A 23806-nucleotide genomic window follows, 5' to 3' on the forward strand; every position below is an offset into this window, starting at 1 on the left:
CGCACACGCGTAAACATATATGTGTATGCCTAGTTTTATATATATATATATATAACGTACATGTACGCTTTCGTGTTGTGGTGGTGGTGGGGTAGGGTGGGGCGGCAGTTGACTTACACCGTACTCCGCAATATATGTGATTCTAATATTAATTAAACGATTAATCAGAAACGACGAAGATTGCCTAAGAAAACAGTTAATTACAGATATTTTGAAGTATCTAAGAAATGTTTTCGAAGGAATATTAAATAAATTATTATTATTACTGTTATATAATACAATATACCGGCTGATAGCGAAAAGGATAAAGCTACGACGCACGAGGCACAGGGGCGTACACCGTGTGGGTGGAGACGACGAACGAATTGGTGGACGCACATAGAATAATACGTATAATATAACCTCTTCAGTAAGAAGTATCAGTGGCGTGTACAAGACGGGCGAAGGGTTAGCACACGGGAAAATAGCTGATGAACAACATCATAATATAATATATATATACACCTCGTTTCGAGAACATTCATTCGAATTATATAACGATATAACATAATACGTCATATAAATGGTAACTCATGTTGAGTTCGAATAAACAAACCAAATTAGATATTATCGTCGTTTATTGGCGGACAAGTATTCCAATATGTACATTGAAATACTTCAAATACACAACGGGTCGTAGAAAACGTCACGTCATATCCCTCGTACAATGTAGGGCGGCACCACTCGATGGTATAAAATATTATGTTAATATGACGTAATGCACTTTTTTCGAAACGATAGTACATAGTTAATTATTTTATTACCAAGTCAATTAAGGTTTTGTTTTCTGTTTCTTGTTTAACTATATCACTGGGCTTCGTATCCGCTAAATAAATAATAAATATATTTTTAAAGCGATACAATTTATGTATACTACTATGCATATTACGTAAACGCTATGACACAAATAAATGACGATACATATTATTTTGCAAGTAAATGCTATTATCGCGGTTGCCAATATATATATATATATATATATATTCTAAAATCAAATCGTCAGTAAACAAGCCTCCAGGACAATTTCATCCTCAAAAGGCATCATAATCTCTTACAGTGGGACAGGATAAGACAGTTGGGGCTTTGTGTCGAAGTAATATTAGATTAAACCACGGACATCAAAGGGCGAACAATTTCCTTTGATCCGTACGGAATTGACAGGAAATCACGGGAACTCCTTTGGGCGTTCCCAATAATACTTATATTATCCTATGACCTATATAAACGAAACCCGGAGAAGTTATTAAAACTATTGATCCCCAGTAATTTCTAGGTAAACGATATTTAATATAGATTATATTAACTGAATGTTATTACAGTTATTACCACAATACAATATTTTTACACAATGTACATAATCAAAAACGAATAATTTTATACTTTATTGCACACAAATTTTATAATATACTTTAGGGTTTGTAATTTTACTATTATCTTAAATAAATATTTTTCTCAGCATCTTTGATTGGCACACACTTGTTGTAATATAAAGTTAATGAATTATTACACAAATCTCAAAGAACTTTTGTAGCTTAATTTGAAATGTTGAGTCAAAATTAAACATTCTGTTTAAAGTCGTTTATTAAAATAGTGTAGGAATCTTTTAAACCTATATTACTTGGATATTATACCTGTCTGAATGTCTAAATTAATAGATTTATTTTTAAATGTTTACCCGTAATAATATTATAATATAACGTATGACTCGTATGAGTGTACCGTGTATGATCTTTTATAATCCGATGATTATAGAAATTTGTTATAATTCAATAGTTGCGAACAATTTGTTTATAATATAATGTATTATAATGTTGAGTTAATAAGTAAGCATTACACAAGACTTGGTCGATTAGTCAAAAATATTATAGATCACTTAAATAATTATCGTCAAAATATAATGATAACAAATTATTCGCAAATATCTCGCAACCATATTATAAACATTATGAACTACACATTATTATTACAATTAAATATTAATTATATAAATAAAAATTAAATTAATAAAACAAACCGGATCATTGAAATAGATACTCTATTCCTAAACAGTGCATAGTATGTGATAATTCGATTAATATAGAATTTATTCCATGTATGTTGGTCAATTAATATCTATCCATCTGTATTTAAATTTTATCATCCATATAATATTATGGGAGGGTTAAATTTTTGATACCTATATTATCATAATTCATAAAGTTGACATATATATTGTTAATTAATCAAATATTCACATATTTTTATTACACTTGAATATGACATAAACATATTATTATCATCGTTGTACTTATTCTATTTACATATTTTTATTTGACATGTAGATTGCAAGTTTTCAATACTTAATGAAAAAAGCAATGTATTGTACAAAATACGATAACCATACTTATGTAAATATTAATCGAGTATAATAATATTATACCACATATATTTTATAATAAATTAATTAGATATGTAAAATTAAAAATTTGTAAGTATTGATTACAATATACAGTATACCCATACACGTTAATACAATAATTATATACTATCCGTGTTAATTTTATTAAATAAATACTTGAGTTGTCCGTTTTTAAACTAAATTCAATCTACAAGTGACGCGTAGTAGTGATTAGTAATTACGAGTAAATGTTAATTTGTATCTACTTTAGTTACCTTAATTAAATCAATATAGGTTTTTTGAGTTGAAATTTTATTTTAAGTAATCATTAAAAACAAATCGTCGAAAATATATAACTAAATAATCGTATTTATTGAAGAGTTAATTGAACCTATCTTTAAAAAGGATTACTATTTATATGATTAATATTTTTAAATCAAACTCTGAATTATGATATTGTTAAATTTAAAATAATCATTAAAGTTGAACTAGTTAATAATATTGGTCGTTTTGAAAAAAATTAAACTCTAAAGGTATACGCTATTAAATAGCTGTATAATTAAATCAGCTCTGTAAAAATTTTAGCTTTAAGTTACATTTATTATAAGACTTTTTTGGTTGTTTATATAGACTCTAATTTTTAAAGTGAATTTAAATAAAATTAAATATTACACAATGACTAACTTCATTTTAAAATCTTATAAGTTAAAATAATAAATTATATTTTAATTAAAAAAATATACTAATGAAAAAATATATTTTAAAATAATAAATATACCTCCTTAATTTTACCCAGATATACTTATATTATTATAAAAATACTTTTATAATGATTATATGTATACCTACTGTCAATGTAGATGTTAATTTAACACTATAAGAGTTGTATCAAGTAGTATGATATAAATACAATTTCATACTCAAAATACGATGTAATACATTCGTAATGTGCATTTCATAATTATTAAGATGGTTAAAAAAAGAATAATCAAATCAATATCATGTAATTATATACACTATTGTGTATGACTAATTGATAATCGATTAACATTCTAACCTGGACTTGGCCGTGGTGAATGTCGTCCAATAGCGCCGGCGCATTCTCGTTGGACAAGGATCGGGTGGTGAGCTTTTTCCGCCTACGTTTGTGCATGGTTAGAAACCGGCCGTTGGGTAACCGTTTACCGTGATGGGCTACCGACTCGAGTAGCACCACCTCACCCTCGGAAAGCAACCGTGACCGTCTTCTGCACCGGTCATCCGTGGGCGAGTCGTCTGCAAAAATACAACCAAACAAAACAGTTATATTAAACGTAATACAATTTAATATAAGTTATATACGATAAATAGAGACGGAGGAAAAATGAATTGCCAAAATAAATGGGACCTACGTATGCATTTTTCTGTAAATATTATTTTATTCACTAGGGACTATTTTAGCACTATACGAAAAAAAATAATATATTTATAAACATGTTATATAACATTAATAGTATTAACGTACTAATAACCATATGCTGTATTTCATTGCACACTTGCATTGCATACGACAATAATATATTATTATACATTATATGTCGGTTAATCGTTTTCGAGCAATTCACACTCACGCCTATGTATAAGTCAAAATATGCACTTTTCGACTATATAATATACATAAATCGACGTGGTTATATCAACTGCGCGCCGAGTACGTATGTACGTATAGTTAATATATATATATATTTTTTGCATAATCTCAATGACGCTGTGTTCGTGTTTTATGCAGATAAACGATTCTATCAGCTACATAGACGGGGCTGCTGGGAATAATGGGAAAAAAACAGTACAACGATAAAAAAAACACAACAAAAACATTACGTAATATATTCGGGCAATAAAATTTTTGACGAATAAATTATAAAAAAAATAGTTGTACATGATTATTTTTTCGATATAGCGGACATTCATAAAATATTCATCAGGTTAAGGATATCTTGATATTCTAACGATAATATACGACGATATGGCTGTATGACGTCTGTAATAAGAACGACACATATTTATGGAAAACCGGTCTCCACGTTTAATGTATATGGTTAAATGTTTAACTTCTCCATATATACACCACAAGTTTAAATAATTCCCACAAAGTCAAGAAGACTATGGTACATATTAATACATAACCACATCGATTATCTGTACGATGCGATGTTGCGTATGCCACAAATTATATAGTCTATATTATATATAGGTCTTAAGCTATCGTTCGTTTCATGCAAAAAGTTGTAAGGGTGGAAATCGAGTATGCTAAAAAAAATTCAATGTCCGGATTCCGGAGGGGAGTCTGAAACTTCTACAAGTTCTATCCTACTACCATCCCGTAATAACTAAGCCACCTCTGGAAGATCTGGCAAACAGTATACCGAATTAAATCGAATCGATATAACGTCAGTGTTTTACGATATGAATGTGTGTGTGTGTGTGTGTGTGTGTGTGTGTATGTGTATAGCATTAAAACACTTAACGACGGTCGTTGCATTCGTTCGTCCGTTGGCGGTACGAAGTTTGCTTAGGACGTAACTACCGACAAACGCTGCAGTCTCTTCAATATTAATATTATTATTATTATTATTGCCAGTATATATTTTGTTCGTTAACGCCCACCATGTCATTTCAAAGGATTTTTGTGCAACGTAGGCTTGTATATTCACACATATACGTGCATGCGTATACGCGTATTATAGTACTCAAACGACGAAACACACCCAAATTTATCGATTAAACGGTGTGGGTATAATAATTATTTGTCATCGTATAAAAACGTCCGTTGCGCCGTAATTATACGCCATATTATACACACGCAAACACACACACACACTGGCGATAACATGTAATATTATAGTACGTACCTGCTGCACTGTTATAATTATTGCTTGTAGACAAAGTATACTCGTATTATATGCATATACGCACTCATTACCGTTGCGGCATTTCAGTGCCTACGGGCTACGATGTACGACTAGCATGTCGACCTCCATGTAATATCATAACATATGCGCGATGTTTCTATAATATATTTATGTTGAATATTATATAATGTTTACCGCGACATAGTAATGCAGCGTCGTCATCGCCCACTGGTTTCCCATTTATTTCTCCGGAAATAATACGACACGATATTACGGTTGTTCATATTTTGTGAGTACACAAAATACGGTGTTTCGGTGACATCGTAAGATCATTGCCAGACTAGGTATGTTTTAAGCACGACACTCGATATATAGGGGGTAAGTAACACCCAAAACGTGTACGACCAGATCTGTGAATATGCAAGTATTTGCTTGATCCGAAATCGTTCGAATGTCATAGTTGACATGGAGATATAAATATGTTTTGAGTTTTACGACAAATATTTCTCATGTAAAATTACGGCTAACGGCTTGCGGTAGACTTCGATGTACAAAAAGAATAAAAATGTAATATTACAAAAACTATCAGGTCAGCAACGAGATGGAAAACAGGCTTTATCAACTAAAAAACTAAGGGTAATCATTAAATCATGCTGGTTTAAATTGATCATATACTACACGTTGCAATGTACTTATATTTATATCATATAGGTATAAACCAAGACGTGTATTACGGACAAAATTATAATGACAGCAATGTTCTACTATTATTGTCACCTGTGATTTTAATTAAATCATTTCTAGTTTAAAAATATATCCGTCAGGCACTATTACATATTAATTATATACAAACTAAACAAAATATTTTAACGAAATTTAAAATAAACTTTAATGACATAACACATATGTGCCAATGAAACAATGCTACAGCCAAAATGATGCGGTATGCCAGCTGAACTTAGTCTAATAATCCTAAAAGCACCCTTGACAAACTATTTCACTCGTCCCCGTCTAGTGTACTATAAGATTTACATACTGTGATACGTGTACTTACACACTCGAGCGACTAAAAAATTATTCACTTATATACACATTTACATGTATATATATATCGCCAAAATAAACCACTTCACATTGACGGCGGCAGCGATGAATTTACCACGAGTACAATTTGTTTTGGTCTGTCACGTGTATATATTATATTATATTATTATTGTTCCTTAGGTATCGAATAATGAAAACTTTGACAGTGTTAAAAAACAAACTGAATGAACGTATTCGTTTGGTACGAATTTCGTTTGCTCATTATATGCACACGACAATAATAATAATTAACCGCACGCCTGTTTAATTGTACAATTACCATAAGAGATACTTAAAAAAGTAAATAATGTTATTATTATTAAAAAAATTACCGAATGTAATATATACCATCGCGTGTTTGAGTGACACCGTGCAATTGTTTTACCCACGTCGTAGTTGTTGTGATAGTAGTAGTAACAGCAGGCTTTGTGCTCATTGTAGCGCATTGATTTGAAATTTTGTATAACTGTCGTGAGTGTGCAATGTGCGTGCGTGTTCTTAAAATGGGAGTTATGTAAAAATATATTATATAAATTGCATTATAATATAATAGAAGAGCGCGAATAAAAATAACAACGTGTGAATTGCACGTGGGTACTAATACCTGATGTGTAAAAGAATGATAATAATTAACGGCAGACGGTTGTCAGACAAATTATGATACAATGAAGGTACACGGTCAATTGTTACTTGTTAGGTACACCTATTATTATTACACAAATGCGTGTGTGATTGTTTTCGAATCTTTAGATCGTATTATATATGACATTGTAAAACGGTCGAAACTGGTATGCAGCGATTGGAGTTCGGATATCGGAATTACAAGATTACAATGATCTTGTTTATATTTAATTAATTATAATATCGATAATACGAATATTGTAATTTTACCGTAGCACGAATGAAAAATTAACATTTCACAACCGTACGCGAATGTCGACGCACGCAAGACTAAAAGACCAACTATACTATGCTCTACTAACATGGCCTATATAATTCACTATTGTCGCAGTTAAAATACGCTGAGTCCAAGACTATTATTGTTACTATTGTATAATATATTTTTCAATTATTTCCAGTACATTATTTCTCGTTACCGTCTTATCAGATAGCCTACACACTGATATAGACAATTGCTTACGTTTTAAGAATTACGTACATAATTAACTGGGTTACTTCTTCCTAGGAAATGTTATATGTATTTCCTTTTAACACATTTTCTTATGGTACCTACATACTTGTACACATTTTAAATACCATAAAATAAATACAATTAAATGAATACCTAGCTGCAATATGCAGTTATACGATTATTTTTATAACTATTTTAATTAATTGATCTGATAATTAGTGACAATAACGGCCGTGAGTTTTAAATTTTTCATGATATAATTTATACAAATAATTCAAAATAAAATAAATTATTTAAATGTTCCGCCAGAAATGTATTATCTTTAATATTTTTAATACGATAAAAATATATGTGCAGATCACATCTTTATAATATTGCCGAAAACACTAAAAAATAACAGAGTTAGAATTACGAAAAAAACCTATCTTATTAAAATAATAATAATAATTAATTAGGAATCGCCGAGCCCAGAGTACCTACGTATATTCTATTTTTTTTTTTTTTTATTAAACTCAGTTACACAAATTATAAAAGTAATACAAACGATATAACAATTATTGTATTCATAAAGTGCATTTCATTTAATCAAAATTACTACTGCCAGAGTATATTACATTGTATATAATAAAATACGATTCTAATTTAAATTACAATTTGTGGACTTTCGCGCGTTTGTTTAACTTTTAAACTACATAAATTGAAAAACACAAGTTCTACATAACAAGCACAAGCGATGAAAAAGCATATTAACGTTGTTATTTAAAATTTAAATGCAAATTTTACCTACCTTTTAAAAAAATGTATTAAAAAAATGGGATTTTAACTACAGAAATGTATTTGTTTATATTATCTTATAAATAAGCTAATCAGCATAATCATCAGTTTTTAAAATTTTAATTGCGTTGAATTTTAAAAATGTATACTGATATTTAAAAAAAATTATGAACATTTACGATTAATTAATCTGTTATCAATTCATAATCAATGAAAATTAATACCACATAATGTGACTACTGCTTTTTTTAATATATTTATCATTTTACATAATATATTTTCTTCAATAAACAATATAATTTCTGTAAACACAACAGAACAAATTATAATAAATTATTAAAATATATCTATGTATTTTATAACAAGTAATAACTGTTTTAATTTTAATATTTGAACATTTTAGATCAGAAATTAAATTTATGACTCAAATATTTACATTTTCTGTAGGTAGACTTTATTATATTTTCATTCCATGTGTAAACAAACAGATTTTAGACTTTTTAGATTTATAGCCAACTAATAGACAATTGATGTCTTTGAATAATGCATTAAAACATTTAAAACACGTTAGGATAAACAGAAGATTACATCTTATTTATTAAAAAAAAATATATAATTAAACTAATAATTCAGTAATAATAAAATTACTAGAAAATAAAAATTGTTATTTTTAATGGATGAATTGAAGCACATAACAACATTTTTGGAAACGTTCGACAGATATCGTGACTACAATTACGGCTAAGGAAATTATAAAGAAGCAATTTGATGTAATTTTAAGATTGAATTAGTTTTCTTTTTATCAATGAAAAATTCAAACCATTGAAGAAACTCCAAACAAGAATAGACTAACCTAAAATGAATTTATCAAAAAATATATGTATATGTGCTCATTTATGTAAAGTTGAATATTTGTTGGCATTTGAAAGAAGATATTTCACTAAAAAAATATTTGAACTGTTTCAATAAAATGTACTATGAAAAAATTTAAAAAACGAAATAACTCAACTCGGAGAAAGCAGTTACGGTAACGTGGACTTTAAAATAATCTAAATTATGTTTGTAAGTATCAACAAAATGATTACAAATAAATTTAATTAGGCTGGACAAACGAATAATGCTGTATCTAAACATAACATCTTAATTTAAAAATTCAAAATACTATTGTATTTTAGTAAAATCTACTATTTTGATATGAAATTTAGACACTGTATTCTCCAGTATTAACAAATTTATTTCATTGAATGTTTATACATTTTTATAAAATTGTAAAAATACTTGGTGTATTGAAACGATTTTATTAATAATAAATGAAAAAAATTCATTTTTACATACAATACGAATAGGAATTCTTTCTTATAATTTGAATTTTTAAAAAAAAATAATAATTATCAATTATAAACAACAATGATAATAAACTATATCAATGTATTTTAAGTAGGTGTTTCTATTCTATAATCATTAATCACTCATTATCATTCATCACGCTCAATATAATCATAATATTTACACGATATGTTAAAAAGACTGAAGCTCAAAGAAATTGATTTTAGGTATTCGAAGCTCGTAAAATGTGATATTGTAGTGTGAACTGAATTATTATTACGTATATAGTATTGATATAAACAATCATTTTAGGTGTACAGTAAATAAAAATAAAAACATCATAAATTACCGAATTTTGCAACTATTAAAATCCTCCACAAATATACTACGCATTATATATGTACATAATGACAACAATCACACCTACCCATTTCAGATTAATTTATTACGAAATTATTAATAAAATGAACGTATAAAATATTTTTTAACGTTCTTAATTACTTTTTAAATTTATACAATATAGTAAAACATAATATATTATGAAGTTAAAAAAAAATAATTTATTATAATAGGTACGTATAACACAGTAATGGCATATCTACGTTTATGTATATTCTATATACCATTATTATAGATTGTATTTATAAGTGTTAAATAATTAAAGAGGATTATTTGATATTATACTTGAACTTTCTATTACTATCATTGAATGAAATCGATATAAATAGACCTTATCTATTCATAATAAAATATAATATTATTATAGATTATGATACGTATAATACCAACTGAACTAAGTGTTAACTTAACACGACTTTATTAAAAAATTAAAATTCATAAAAAAAATGGAGCTATATTATCTCTAGGTACCTATACTAAAACCGAGATACTATATAAAGTCTATAGTATCTTGGTTTTAGTGTAGCGGAAAGATGTACAGAGTGGTAATGTCTTATAATTCAAACGTAAAGAAAAAAATAGCTAGTTATATCATGTAAATTGATTCATTGTTATCAATTTATCATAACATATATAATCACTAATGATAATAACATTTGCCGTTTACGTTTACAACTAAAATCTCATTTTTTAAAGCTCGTAATGCAAAGGTAAGTATTTCGAATAAATAATTATATTTGTTAACATAGTTATTAATATACCAAAATTATTATTTTTCGAAATTTAATATAGAATAGTAGTCATTATGATTTTTACGGGAGCGGAAGTAAAGCAGGAATTGTAGAGATAGTCGCAGAAAATAAATATTGGCCTTAAAAAAAGTTGAAAAATTGAAATGGATAGTGGTGGGGAAATATACCTCCCTCATAAAGACTAACCAATTTTTAACTTTAAAAAAAATTAAAATTATGTTTAATCTATTTACTTAAAATTGTTTCTGATTATAAATTATTATCTCTGACATATTTAAGTAGACAATCTTGATATTTTCAAAAAATAAAAAAGCTTGAGTTTGACACTACGTTGAACCTTAGCCCTTAGGATGGCCACTTTGGACACTATTCCTACTGTTCAAAATAATGGTGTGCTCAACATTTTGAAAAGAGAGGGAGGTAGTGGGATATCAATTTTTTACTTCTCACAGACTTGTGGTAATGATGAGGGAAGGTTAGGTTAAATTTAAACTTGTCCAAAGATTTCCCTCCACCCCCTCCCAAAACAACTTCAACGTGAGCACAATATTGATTCACGAGCAAATAAGTATCAGTATACCTGTACTGAACCTTTGTGAACTAATTCAACCATGATATGGACACATATGTCAGATTAAATATAGCACTAAGTAGTAAGTATATTTGTTAAAGTAATTCAAGCTATATATTATACATTTTCTCGATATTTATAAGAACGATTATTGAAATTGTCGTAAAAATCAGTAGCGTTGTATTTGAGTCTATAAGAGAATAAGCTATAAAATATGTACAGTAACTAATGACAACCAAATGTAATATGTTAATTTATATACTAATACTCAATTTTCATTAGCAAAAACGAAATGGATACATCAGCTATCTTATATCAACATAATATAGGTGTTGAAAAACAAAACTACAAATACTCCCCAAATATGTGTGAAAAATTTGATAGTATTTGGATTGAGTAATTTCCATGTATATAAGCCTCATACAAAAGTACATCAATAAATATAATATACAACAGAAAATATATTTAAAATATTGTATATTACAATATGTTTGAATTACGTTGATATGAAATGTGTTCCTATTTAGTGATCTAGTTTTTACAGTGATTTTAAGTCAAAAATTAATTATCCAAGGTTAATGCGTTATTTGAAGCCTTAATAGACTAGTTCCAAAATATTGCGGTAAAGAAATCAAAAAATATATAAAAAACCAGCTTGAAGACTCAATGAAAAATAATTTTTATAGGGCAAATTCTCTGGCCTTGCGCCCATAGATTTACATCAAGGTCATTTCTAGTTCAAAATAATTTTATATATAAAAAGTTGGTAGTTATTTATTCAGTCACTCATTATTTTAATTTTTGAAAACAACTTACCACCAAAAGATCCTGCTTGAATAGATCCATAAGCTTTATTTCAATATATTTTAAAATATTCCGCATTTTTACTTCCTTAAATAACATCATACCTATCATCATATTCAGTTTGAATTTAGATTAAAACACTATTTTTTGTTAAATAAATTCTATTTAACAAATTATAACTTTAGAATCTACCTCATAATTGCTATCTACTAAACTTTTTATACAATTAAAGTGGATATAACTCAAGAAAGTGATATCACTTCCCTTACCAAACTCGATTTTCATTTATGATCTCTATATAATCCTCTACACGTTGTTAACTACCTCACACGATAATTATGTTACAGCTAGCCAAATTTTAAAATAACTTAAATATGTTTAAATTATGGGTTAAAATGAAGAAAGTTAAAATCCATGAATTTAAATATTTTTAACGATTTTGAATCACCAACGATTATATTAAATAATCATGTAATTCTAACAGTAAATTAAATTAAATATCTTAGTTTAACTAAATAAGCGCGTCATTTGAAGCTTATAAGCCTAAAACTTAATTCAGTTATAGAATTCGGCTAAAATTAAAATTACTAAAGCTCTTCAGGCGTATCGATTACTTTCCTTAAGACAAATAACCTTTTTTCCTAGGTAATAAAAAACAAAAATCTATACTAAGACTTGTATATAAACCTATATATTATAGACTATTAAAATCCTGTCCTAAAGTAATTGTATAAATCATATAATTTAAAATCAAACCACAGTCCTCCATCTTATTTCTATAAAAGACTCAAAAGAAATTAGACAAGGTACTTAATAAGATGATAATATATGAACAATAATAATTAAATTAAGTTTTAAATCCTGACCTAGTTGCGCTCCTGAGTGTATTCTTACTGTCATATTTTTTTTATTTTTGCTATGTTACATTATCATGTTATTGTAGTTATCAAATTAATAATTAATAAGCACTGTAATCAATAGCTATAGATTGTAAATAAATATAAAAAGTACATTATAGGGTTATTCACGAATTTAAACATTAATCTTTTTTATGGCGAGTCATATGTGATAAGTCATAGCGTTCAAAAATGACTGACTAAAGCTTGGTTTATTATAATCTGAGTAGAATGTTTTTCAATTTGCAGGTTCTTATATGAATAATTGCGGTCTAGTTTTTCATGTTGGATATTACTTACTATATTAGAAATACGTTACAATTAACATTAATTAAAATTTTAATAACTAAATTTTTAATGAAAATACATTAATAAATATCTTAAGTATACAATACCTATAGGTATTTACAAAAATAAAATAATGGTAAAACCACATTTTTAAGTGTAAATTAAGCAAGATTCTAATCAATATAAGTTAATTTTTGAGTTGTAGCTAGTTATAGAATTATAAAGAATTATGGACTTTAAAGATATTAAAAATATCTATATTGATGGAGTAATTATGTGATCAATACAATTTATAAGCATATCTGCAGGTACCGGCATTAACATTATAGCTTATTTGCTTATTCTCCATTAGGTAAAAAAATATTTTGAACACAATTTTAAAATGTATCTCTTAGTATGGCAGACTAAAAATGTATATATTATGACAATCAATGTTTTAAAACTCATAGATTGAATCTTTATTTCAGCTAAAGTTAGATATTTGAATCTCAATAACGTTTTATGAAACATTTCAATTTCCAATTACTATTATAACATTGGAATACGCGTATCACATAATATTATATTACAATATTAAAGTCTATAAAATAGAAATCCGCCCTTTCAACAAACGAAAAAACTTGAGAGACATACAAAATTGCCACAATTCTGTGAAATATCTGTTGTAGAATTACCCAGATTTCGAAAATAAACAATATATTTATGTTGTCTCATCACAATTGGATAACACGACATCGATCATTATAATGTTTCGGTCTGTGTCATTATTTGTTTAGAAAATACACAATCGGCCAAATGTATAATAAAAATACTAAATAATCAAAATAATACATCGTTACGAGTTCGTTTTATCGTTTTTATGTTGGATGGAAAAAAATATTTGTAAACAAGGTTTATCATTAGATAGATTTAAACTACAAATTTTTGAAAATAAGTTTGCAATTAAACTTTTATGTTTTCTACATTTTGATTTAATATCATTCAAAACGTAAATAATGTTGCAATATCGATATTAATATTATATAAATAAATTACACAATGAGAAAATAAAATGAAATAATAATAACAACCAACCCGTTTAACATTGTAAATAATATGTATAGTTAACTATAGCTATAAAATTAAACCAAAATGTGATTTACAGTCAAAACGCTAATTTACCAAACTCATCAACAGTACTAATGCCTAATCAACCACTAATCATGGCTTACGTGCGATAACTACAGTTAGATTATCGTTATCATTCACAGTATCGTTGAAAGTCAAAAACATAATTTTGTACATAAATTCCACAGTAATATACTATTAGTAATAACGAAATATTAATAGAAATAGCAATAACAATATTCCTAATAATAGTAATTGTTCATATTAATAGTAATATAATAATTTTAATAATAATAACACTAATAAGTAATAATAATAATTAATGACGAACGGTTTGACGGATATTTGAGTGGTATTTGAAAAAAATAATTACTGCATCATCTACGAGTTTCTCTCTGAAATGTCTGTCATTAATAATGAATGATATGTTTGTCATTTATTCAATAGCTGACAAATAATATAATATATTATAAGACATTTTTTGTCAAATAACTGAGTAGCTATTATAAAAGAATACATTCATTATCTAATATTTAAAAAAAAAAAATACTTTTTTTTATAAATTAAAAATTTTGTAAAATAACGAATGTTATAATTTATCGTGACAACAATTCTAGAATTGTCTTCAATTGAAATTTATAAAAAATCAGTAACGATAATTTTACGTAAAAATGAATTCATTTTATACACCTATAATATATGCTTATATTATGTTGTTGTACATAAGTATTATATTTCAAAATAGTACATTTATAATAAATAAACATTTAAACTAATTTAACAATAGATTGAAATTTTTAAATAGATATTATTAGGTAAACTTTCAAAAATATCATTAGTTCGAAAATTATATAATTTAAACTATAATAAAAACATTAATAAGTGCATAAATCCATTTATATATTATATATCTGTTATGATTTATTATTAATAAAGCTATAAATACTTTGCTGGTACAAAAAATTATATTTTGCACATATTTATTATAATATCTAGTATTATCTGTTATTACCAAGTATAACTTAAATATTGTTGTTAAGCATTATATTTCTAAATATCATTGTGCGTTAATAGGTAAAACAGGTAAAGCATTTATTTTTAATGAAAATATGTTGGTGAAAAGTAATTTATCGAAGAACATTTTCTAATAGATATTTCTAAAATGTTCATAGTTACATAAAACTATATATTACTTTTAAAACTTATTAGTTAGACTAGTTAAACGTTAGAGTGTATAGACTAAGTATTCAATTAAACTATGCAAAGTTGTTGTTTTCATAATTGAAAGTATTTATTTTATTTATATTGTACATACACAATCAGAATAAAAAATAAAAAAAAGAATTCTCTCTATGTACCTAAGCATTATTATTTTTATATATATAATATATATGCATATATATGCATATATACATACATAGTTTGAGTAACAATATGCATTGTTTTACATAATGTGCAATCTGGTTCACAGGATAAGCCACGTATTCGTTAGTAATATTACTGATACACCTACACAGTATGTATTGTCATTATATTTTCTAATAATATAATATATATGTTGCGTATCGGCCAATCTGCCGAAAGCCTTGACACATTTCAAACGATCAGTAGTTACAGTTTACAGTTTAGTCAGTTTACACACAGACGTAGTCATTAAACAAATGTTCACACTATTATGTACATAATATTACTATGTATAGATTTATTAACGACGTTCCGTGCACGTATTGGAACATAATTTTCCTGTGTTACGATGACGGCTGGCCATGGTGTTTTACTGCATAATAGACGCATATGAGAAAACCTTTCACATGCACACACACTTCCACGCTCAGCGCTATCTTTTTTCCAATTGAAATAACACGGTTAAAAGCCCGAGTGAATATCTTCTTCTAGAAAATACGCAGTGTATATGATAGGTGAAATATTTTATATTTAAAATGATTATAAATATAGATGAGGGTAGACATCTATATTTTTAACGAAGCGGCACCATTTCCTTTTCAGCCGAGATAAAAATTATAGCTCGCAGATAAACTGCTGCAAAAGTCCGTGCCACATAATTGTATATGTACAATAAATATTCCAAAGACGTTTTTTTTTTCTACGAGTATTTGGTAACTCGACTTCCGCTACCAAAGAGAAAACTGGGAAAACCAAAAGTCTGGAACAAAACTACACCGTATTTTCACCAGTAAGCACGGGAAAATGGCCAAATTCACTAAATAATAACTTGTATGCTGAACTTGGGGTTGACGCATTATTTTTGATTCCGTCACACCACAAAAATTATTTCCACACACGGGTTCCGGTTCCAATATGCATATGGTGAAACACAAACCAGAAAACTCTAAAATTTGGTCGACTAATGAGAATTGACGACGTTCACGAGTTGTTTATAAGTGTATGGATTTTATGACTAACTCTTTCTATCATATCATGCACACAGACATACAATTATACAATTATAAAACGGTACGCTTAGAATTTAATCTCTCTAAATAAAATGCAAATTAAGTAATTGAAATTGATTTATAAAAGTACATAAAGAACCACAGGTTTGTGTTGTGAACAGCTGTACAGGTTTATTGTCATCAGAGTCTTTGCAGATCATAATATAAATACCATCGAATTGTTATTTGTACAATCAATATATTATTGTTGTACTATTATAAAACGTTCAAACCAGAATTTCACGCGTGCGGTCTCGAACATTCCGCGTCAGGAATTCATAGGTACCTAAATCTAGTGGTGGTTTACGAAGAATAATATCAGTAATATCAAGCAAAAGAACTGATAAACACACGCATATTTTTTTATCAAACGATTCATGTAATATATATTGCAATTTGAAATATTATTAATATTACGTTGTTGTACTTATATGCAATGATTAGTGCGAGTTTCGATTATTAAAAACAATCTAAACGTAGATTTGGATTTGGCTCAAAACAAAAAAACACAACGAATTCAATTTTGGTTTCACTTTATGAAATAACTCGGTTGAGTGGAAAGTAATATAAAATATGTATGTCTGAAGTCGAGATAATTTTTTATTACTCTTGATTTATGCATATTTCATAACACAATAAAAATAATAAACTTGATCTTATGTACAATATATTAACAATATATTTACGATATACGCTAGAATAAAATAATATAAATAAAATAACTTTTTAAATACATAAAAATGTTATAAGTATTAAACTAAACTACCGGGAGAATTCAATTCAAATAATCTCGTTAAGTCGAAAAAAATGACTTGACTTCAACATAAATTCCCATCCTTGAGAATTTACTACTTATATAATCAACACATGTGTGGATATAATATAATATAATATTCATTTGCTTTTGGGCTCATAAGTATGGCGGCGTGTGAAAAGTTAAACCACAGTTTAATGACTGAAATATTTTATTTACTATGTCTATCTTACCTCTGAGTCGAATGTAAATCACATCTGGAGAATGAGCCGATACATTCGTGGGATCAGCAGTTACCTGAAATAAAATAAAATAAGAAGATTATTTTACCTTTCTAAGATCATCCACCAAATAACGAATAAAGCGTATGCATTTAAAGTTATATGTCCAATTATTAACTAAATATTTATACACAGATATCGAGAATATACATATCGTTTGTAAATATTTATTTTCTTACATTAATTTGACGTACTTATTTATGATAATAATCAATAAGTATGATATTTTATTTTAATTTGCAGAATATATAATTGTTGATATTTATATAAGTTGTATATAATAAATAATATATAAATTATCTAGTGTTCATAATTTTAAAGTTTTCAGCCCAAACGCGTATGTAATAGTTTTTATAACAAGTTTCTTAGATAACTACTGTATAAGAATTATTGTATTTACTATTAATTAATTTAACTATCTATAAATATATACACAAAAATTCAATTAAATAATATTATCATAAGATAAAAAAAACAGGGAGCAAAAACTACATTTTTCTCTGTACTAATAAAACCAAAATGTATAGTATTTCAAAACATCTTTCATAGAGTAAACACAATAAAATATAATTTGTATAATATAACAAGTACCCTAAGAATATAAGCTATTAACTTAACTTAATGTTCTGTTATATACGTAATTACAAGTATAAGGGTCAATTTTAGTGTTTGGCCTATGGTACAAAAACATTTAGTTTTATCTCTTTTTTTATAATTGTTTTAAAATTATATTACTACACCTCTTCTATTAGAATAATTAATACTTAAATCTTATTCTTTAATTTATCAACGAGGGCAATCACATTTCAAAAATAATAATAATCAAAAATCTAAAGTAAATAATACATTATTAGGCAACGATGTTTAGAATATAAAAGAATAAACATAAGAATTCATATTCACTAAATGTCAGATAACCGGAGAATTATCGGTGGGTTAAGGTTTTGCGCGAAAATAGTCGAAGAATATGGCTCTGTTCGCGGAATATGAATGGATAATAAAAGGGATATGTATGGCACCATATTTAGATACTCCATTATTATGATGAATAGGTGCATCAATAATTATGATTTATGAAAGTAAAAAACTTTGAGTAGCGTGATTATAAGAAAAGAAGTAAAAACTATTGTCGCTCTCGAGCGGATGGTATAAGTTAGTATTTTATTTTCAGGATAGAAATTATGAACTATGTTAAATTATGGTCAGTAAGATTTAAACGAATTTAGCCAATGCGTCAAAAACATGCGCACGAAACATATAAATATGCAAACTTGTTTACGTATTTCTATCTATTCTCTTCTTAATATTATATTTCATTAATTAAGTCTTCGAAACCGTGATCTCGAAGACGGTTACATATAATAGTTCCGATTAATTATGATTTGGTGCGTTCAAAAACGAAGTTTATTTGTTTCTAGAATAGCAATGTTTTTTTTTATGTGACCCCATGTTCTCTTTGGTGGTAATATTTATTTAGTCAACAGTTTTAATTAAACCGACTAGATAGTTGGCTAGTTGACAAGGCTAGCGACTAAAATACAGACGACCATTCCAGATGTTACTGCATACTTTGAAATTCATCAAACCGACAAAGTGGGTGATAATTTTTGATCCTTTTAAATTTAAATAATTATAGAAACAAAAGGTTAAATTTATAATCAAATAAATGTTTCAAAAACTAATACGTTGTTTATCTTATTTTCCAAATATTTTACGATATACGTTTATAACCATATTGATAAAACAGCAATATTTAAAAAAGAATAACAAATGATAAGTAAAACTATATATATAAACAATGAAATTTTCTGAACTAGGATTGTTAAATGATACAAAAATAAACAAGTATATAAAATATACATTTGAGATTTCAGACTCGAGTGGTATGTAACATTCGCGTTATTAATTTATTATTCAAATATTAACTTGGAAAATTAATGCCTTGATTATAGTTTACAAACATTTGATATATTTCTATCATATAAAACGCTATTTAATGTATATATTATAATATATAACTAAATAATAAATGCATACCATTTTTAAGACTAGGATGATACTATAAAGCAACTTCTGCGATGTGTGGCGAGAAAATGATAAAAATCAACTGTACACTGTACAGATATATTTGCAAATCAAAAAAAGTCGAAAAGTACATTAAGCCAGTTATTGTACTTAGGTATAACCAATAATAATTCACATGACGTACAGAATAATAAAACATTTATGACCCAGCCACCTTCGCTTGTTTGGTAATTGCGAAACGTAAATCGTTCCTAGGATGTAAGAATAAATAGTGTTATTTCTGTCGTGTATTATTTCAATGTATTATTTCTGTCTAATAGGCAAGAACAGTACAAGTATACAGTTTATAAAATTTCTGCTATCATTCTTGTTTTTGTTTAAGCAAACTTTATATGTTTGCTATTTCTATGTTATTAAACTATATATAAACAAGTGAAGGCGGAAAAAAAATATAATTTAGGTAAATGAAATAACGATTTAATATACCTCAAGCAATATTAAACTTAAAAATGTATCTTCAAAAAACTTAATTACTTTACACGGGATTTTTAATAAATTATTTTAAATTATTTAGCTAATAATCGATTAATATTGAAATACAATTCACCATAGGATATGCTTTATGGATATTATTTTAAAGATATAATTATATAATTAAAACATTTATTATTTTATCAAATTTCTATGAACAAACACATTCAATTATAATTTTAGTTAATTAAACCTGCCACTAAATTTAAGCACCTATTTCTTTTATGTTTTTACACTACATAATCACAATAGTTACTTAGATGTTATAGGGTATGGAACCATTTTAAAGGTTATAGGTACACATAGATATTGTATTATATTATATTATATTATATTTATTTACCTAGCCTACCTAATTACTTTGTGACTACTATTTTGCTTTTTAAATTACTATTTAACAATAAAATAAAATTCAACAATTCTTGTTAACACTATATTATATCTATGCATAAATTATAACTTATTACGTATTATTATACATAATATATTGGAAGAATTCCAATTATTTCTTTTATAGTTAAAGACACACATTATATTATTAGAGTAAAATAAAAAATAAAATATACTTTATGTTATTTTTATTTGATAAATCACTGTCAAAAGATCCCCATACTTTTATTTGTTCTTGGATATATATATTAAAATAAAATGTTTTGTCATAAATACTTAATAACATTCATAAAAAAGTACACAACCTTTAATATCTTGATATTTTTTTATTTGTGCTTTTAAGTAGTCTTAACACACTTTTAGTAACTAAATATAAACTTCTATAATGGTCACCAATGGATTAAAAATTTATCTTGTACAAGATAACAAAATAAATACGATAATTAAATATTTGAATATTTGAACACTTAAAAATATTCGAGGAATTACTCCGGCGACGCCGTTTTAATGGAGGCACTCAACGGTTCAGTGACTTCCTGTGATCAATAACTTGCTTCTGAACCATCGTTCGAGTTTGACAACTGAATACGAATTGATGGATATGCTGTTCGGCCTTTATGGGTATTTTCATAATTTATAGACCTCCTTCGAACAGTGAAAAATGTCTCTTGAGTGTCTCGGGTCAACGCCAATAGCGTTAATTTCGTGAAATCGATCACTAATAGTACACCATAAGGGTATAAGACATGACTGTTATAAGTTATAACCATTAAAGCAAGAAAATATCGTAGATATTAGAATAATAAAATTCTAGTAGCGGGCATAATATTGTAATGTTATCAATAGTAAAGTATACCTAATGAAAAACGAGGAGTACCTACATATTCAAAATTTATCCATAGGCTACCTCTATAATATTCGGGCTGTGTGATAATTATAATTGTGTATAAAATAACACATTGAATACTCAAACATTAGCTCTTACGATTTTTAATAAACGACGAGGCCGCAAAATTTTTGGAGATTCAATTAACTGAAGCTGTAACATGCTTAACTTTATGAATGTAAACAACATTTAATAAGATTGTTTCCGGGAAGGAGCTGAAAAATAATTGGAAATAATGACAACAATACCATCTTCACTTTCGTTCACAAGTCCTTTAACGAAAGTTCTAAATTTTTTTTAAACATATTTTTTTTTTTTTGCTCTGTTTATAAACACTATAAAATTGCTATAATTAATTTTAGTGTCAAAACAATGGAAATTTATTTTTAAATATTGTATAAGAGGGTTTTTTGTTATTACTGTAATATATTTTTAAAATTATCAAGTCATATACTACAGATAATCATTTGTGATTAAATGGACTTACCTATAGATCATTTTATTTTATTCAATTCCGTTTTTTCTTCGAAGCTTTACTATTATATTTAATTTACTGTTTCATGGAAAAGATAACTCTATACTTATTAAATAAAATTGTATTAGTTAGTTATTTTTAAACTGTAATTTCTTCACATAGATATTGATCAGTGCTATCTATACATATCTAAACGATAAAGTTTAAAGTTTAAGAATAAACAAAAAAACTTATCATATTAATAATATAATATACGTTTTTAAACAAAAAATGCACTTTAAAAATTATTCAGTCAAGACTAATATTAAGTTAATTAAGTTGAGTTGTCAACATTTATTACCGTTGTAAAAAAATTATTTTAAGCACTACTCTAGCTAAGTGAATGTTTTCAGAGGACGATTGTCATGGAATTTACGCGACACATGTCATATTAATTCATATTTGAGTCTTTAAATAACTATCGTAGTAATAAAAAGTAAATTAAATTAGGAAATCTCTAAAAAAAAAAAAAAACTTAAACGTATAATAAGTTATTCAATATCGTTATTTTTTTTTATAAAATTGTCTTCTAAATACATATTTTATATTTTATTAGAAAAATAGTACGTTAATAACAGTGTCAAAAATCTAAATGGTCAACAATGTATTACTATATTATATTGACTAGATCATATATTATAGATCAATATTTCACAATATTTGCTTACAAAATGTTGGGTAGTGTCAGTAGTATATTTTAAAAGTTTAATTTAAATATAGTCAATAATTTACTGAAAACTGGTGACGTATGATTTATTTTTTGTATTTGTGTTTTTTTATGATTGTATCGAAACCAATCAAAAAATTGAAAAATTACATAGTGACAATCAGTCTTTAATTTTCAATTTATAAAAGTGCAGCATGAAAATGTTATTTACTTTCCCAAAAAAATTTATTCTTACTCCACTTAAAATCTAAGCTAATAATACGATTGCTAATGGTCACATTTTAAGATTAAACGTTCATACTAATTAAATAGATATCTGGAACACTACATTTAGTTCTATATCCATAATCCATAAACCAATAATATAAGACTCAACTACCCAGACCAACGAAATCCAAGCACTTATCAAACTTAATAATTATTAAGTATAAGTACAACAGATTAAAAGTTAAATTAAATAATATAAATAAACTATTTTTTCGTGTTTAATTTTAAACTCATCAATAATTTGTTCAATTTATTTATTTTAAGTTATTTAGCTATATGTATATATAGATGATTTTAAAAATCTGTCTGAAATTTTTTATACCTCATTCATAAATATCAAAACCATTATCAAAAAATGCAGGTTCAAGACGTAGTTCCTAATTAACGATGTTGACATCGTAAATTCCCGAGGTAAAAAATTTAACTTGTGGTATTTGATACAATTATTATATTACTACTCCTATAATTAAGAGATAATAGGTAATATAAGTATAATAAATAGGTATACTTATACGAACAAATTAATAATAATTAAAAGAATATAATTATTAAGATATATTACTAAATAAAAAGTGTATTAAAAAAAAATATATATTATT

The 23806-nt window shown here is 26.6% G+C and overlaps 1 protein-coding gene across 6 annotated transcripts in view; it reads right to left on the reverse strand.

The window, feature by feature from the left end:
• LOC113549416 (high affinity cAMP-specific 3',5'-cyclic phosphodiesterase 7A-like) overlaps window positions 1-23806 on the reverse strand; it is a 110154-nt gene that overhangs the window by 23281 nt on the left and 63067 nt on the right. For all 6 annotated transcript variants that reach the window (XM_026950695.1, XM_026950698.1, XM_028188582.1 and 3 more), the window contains 2 exons: window positions 17880-17943; window positions 3474-3691 (listed from right to left, as the gene is read on the reverse strand). In XM_026950695.1, the coding sequence (XP_026806496.1) occupies window positions 3474-3691; window positions 17880-17943 (282 nt within the window). The remainder of the gene's footprint in view (window positions 1-3473; window positions 3692-17879; window positions 17944-23806) is intronic.

Source organism: Rhopalosiphum maidis, chromosome 1 (assembly GCF_003676215.2).
Source record: "Rhopalosiphum maidis isolate BTI-1 chromosome 1, ASM367621v3, whole genome shotgun sequence".
NCBI lineage: Eukaryota > Metazoa > Arthropoda > Insecta > Hemiptera > Aphididae > Rhopalosiphum > Rhopalosiphum maidis.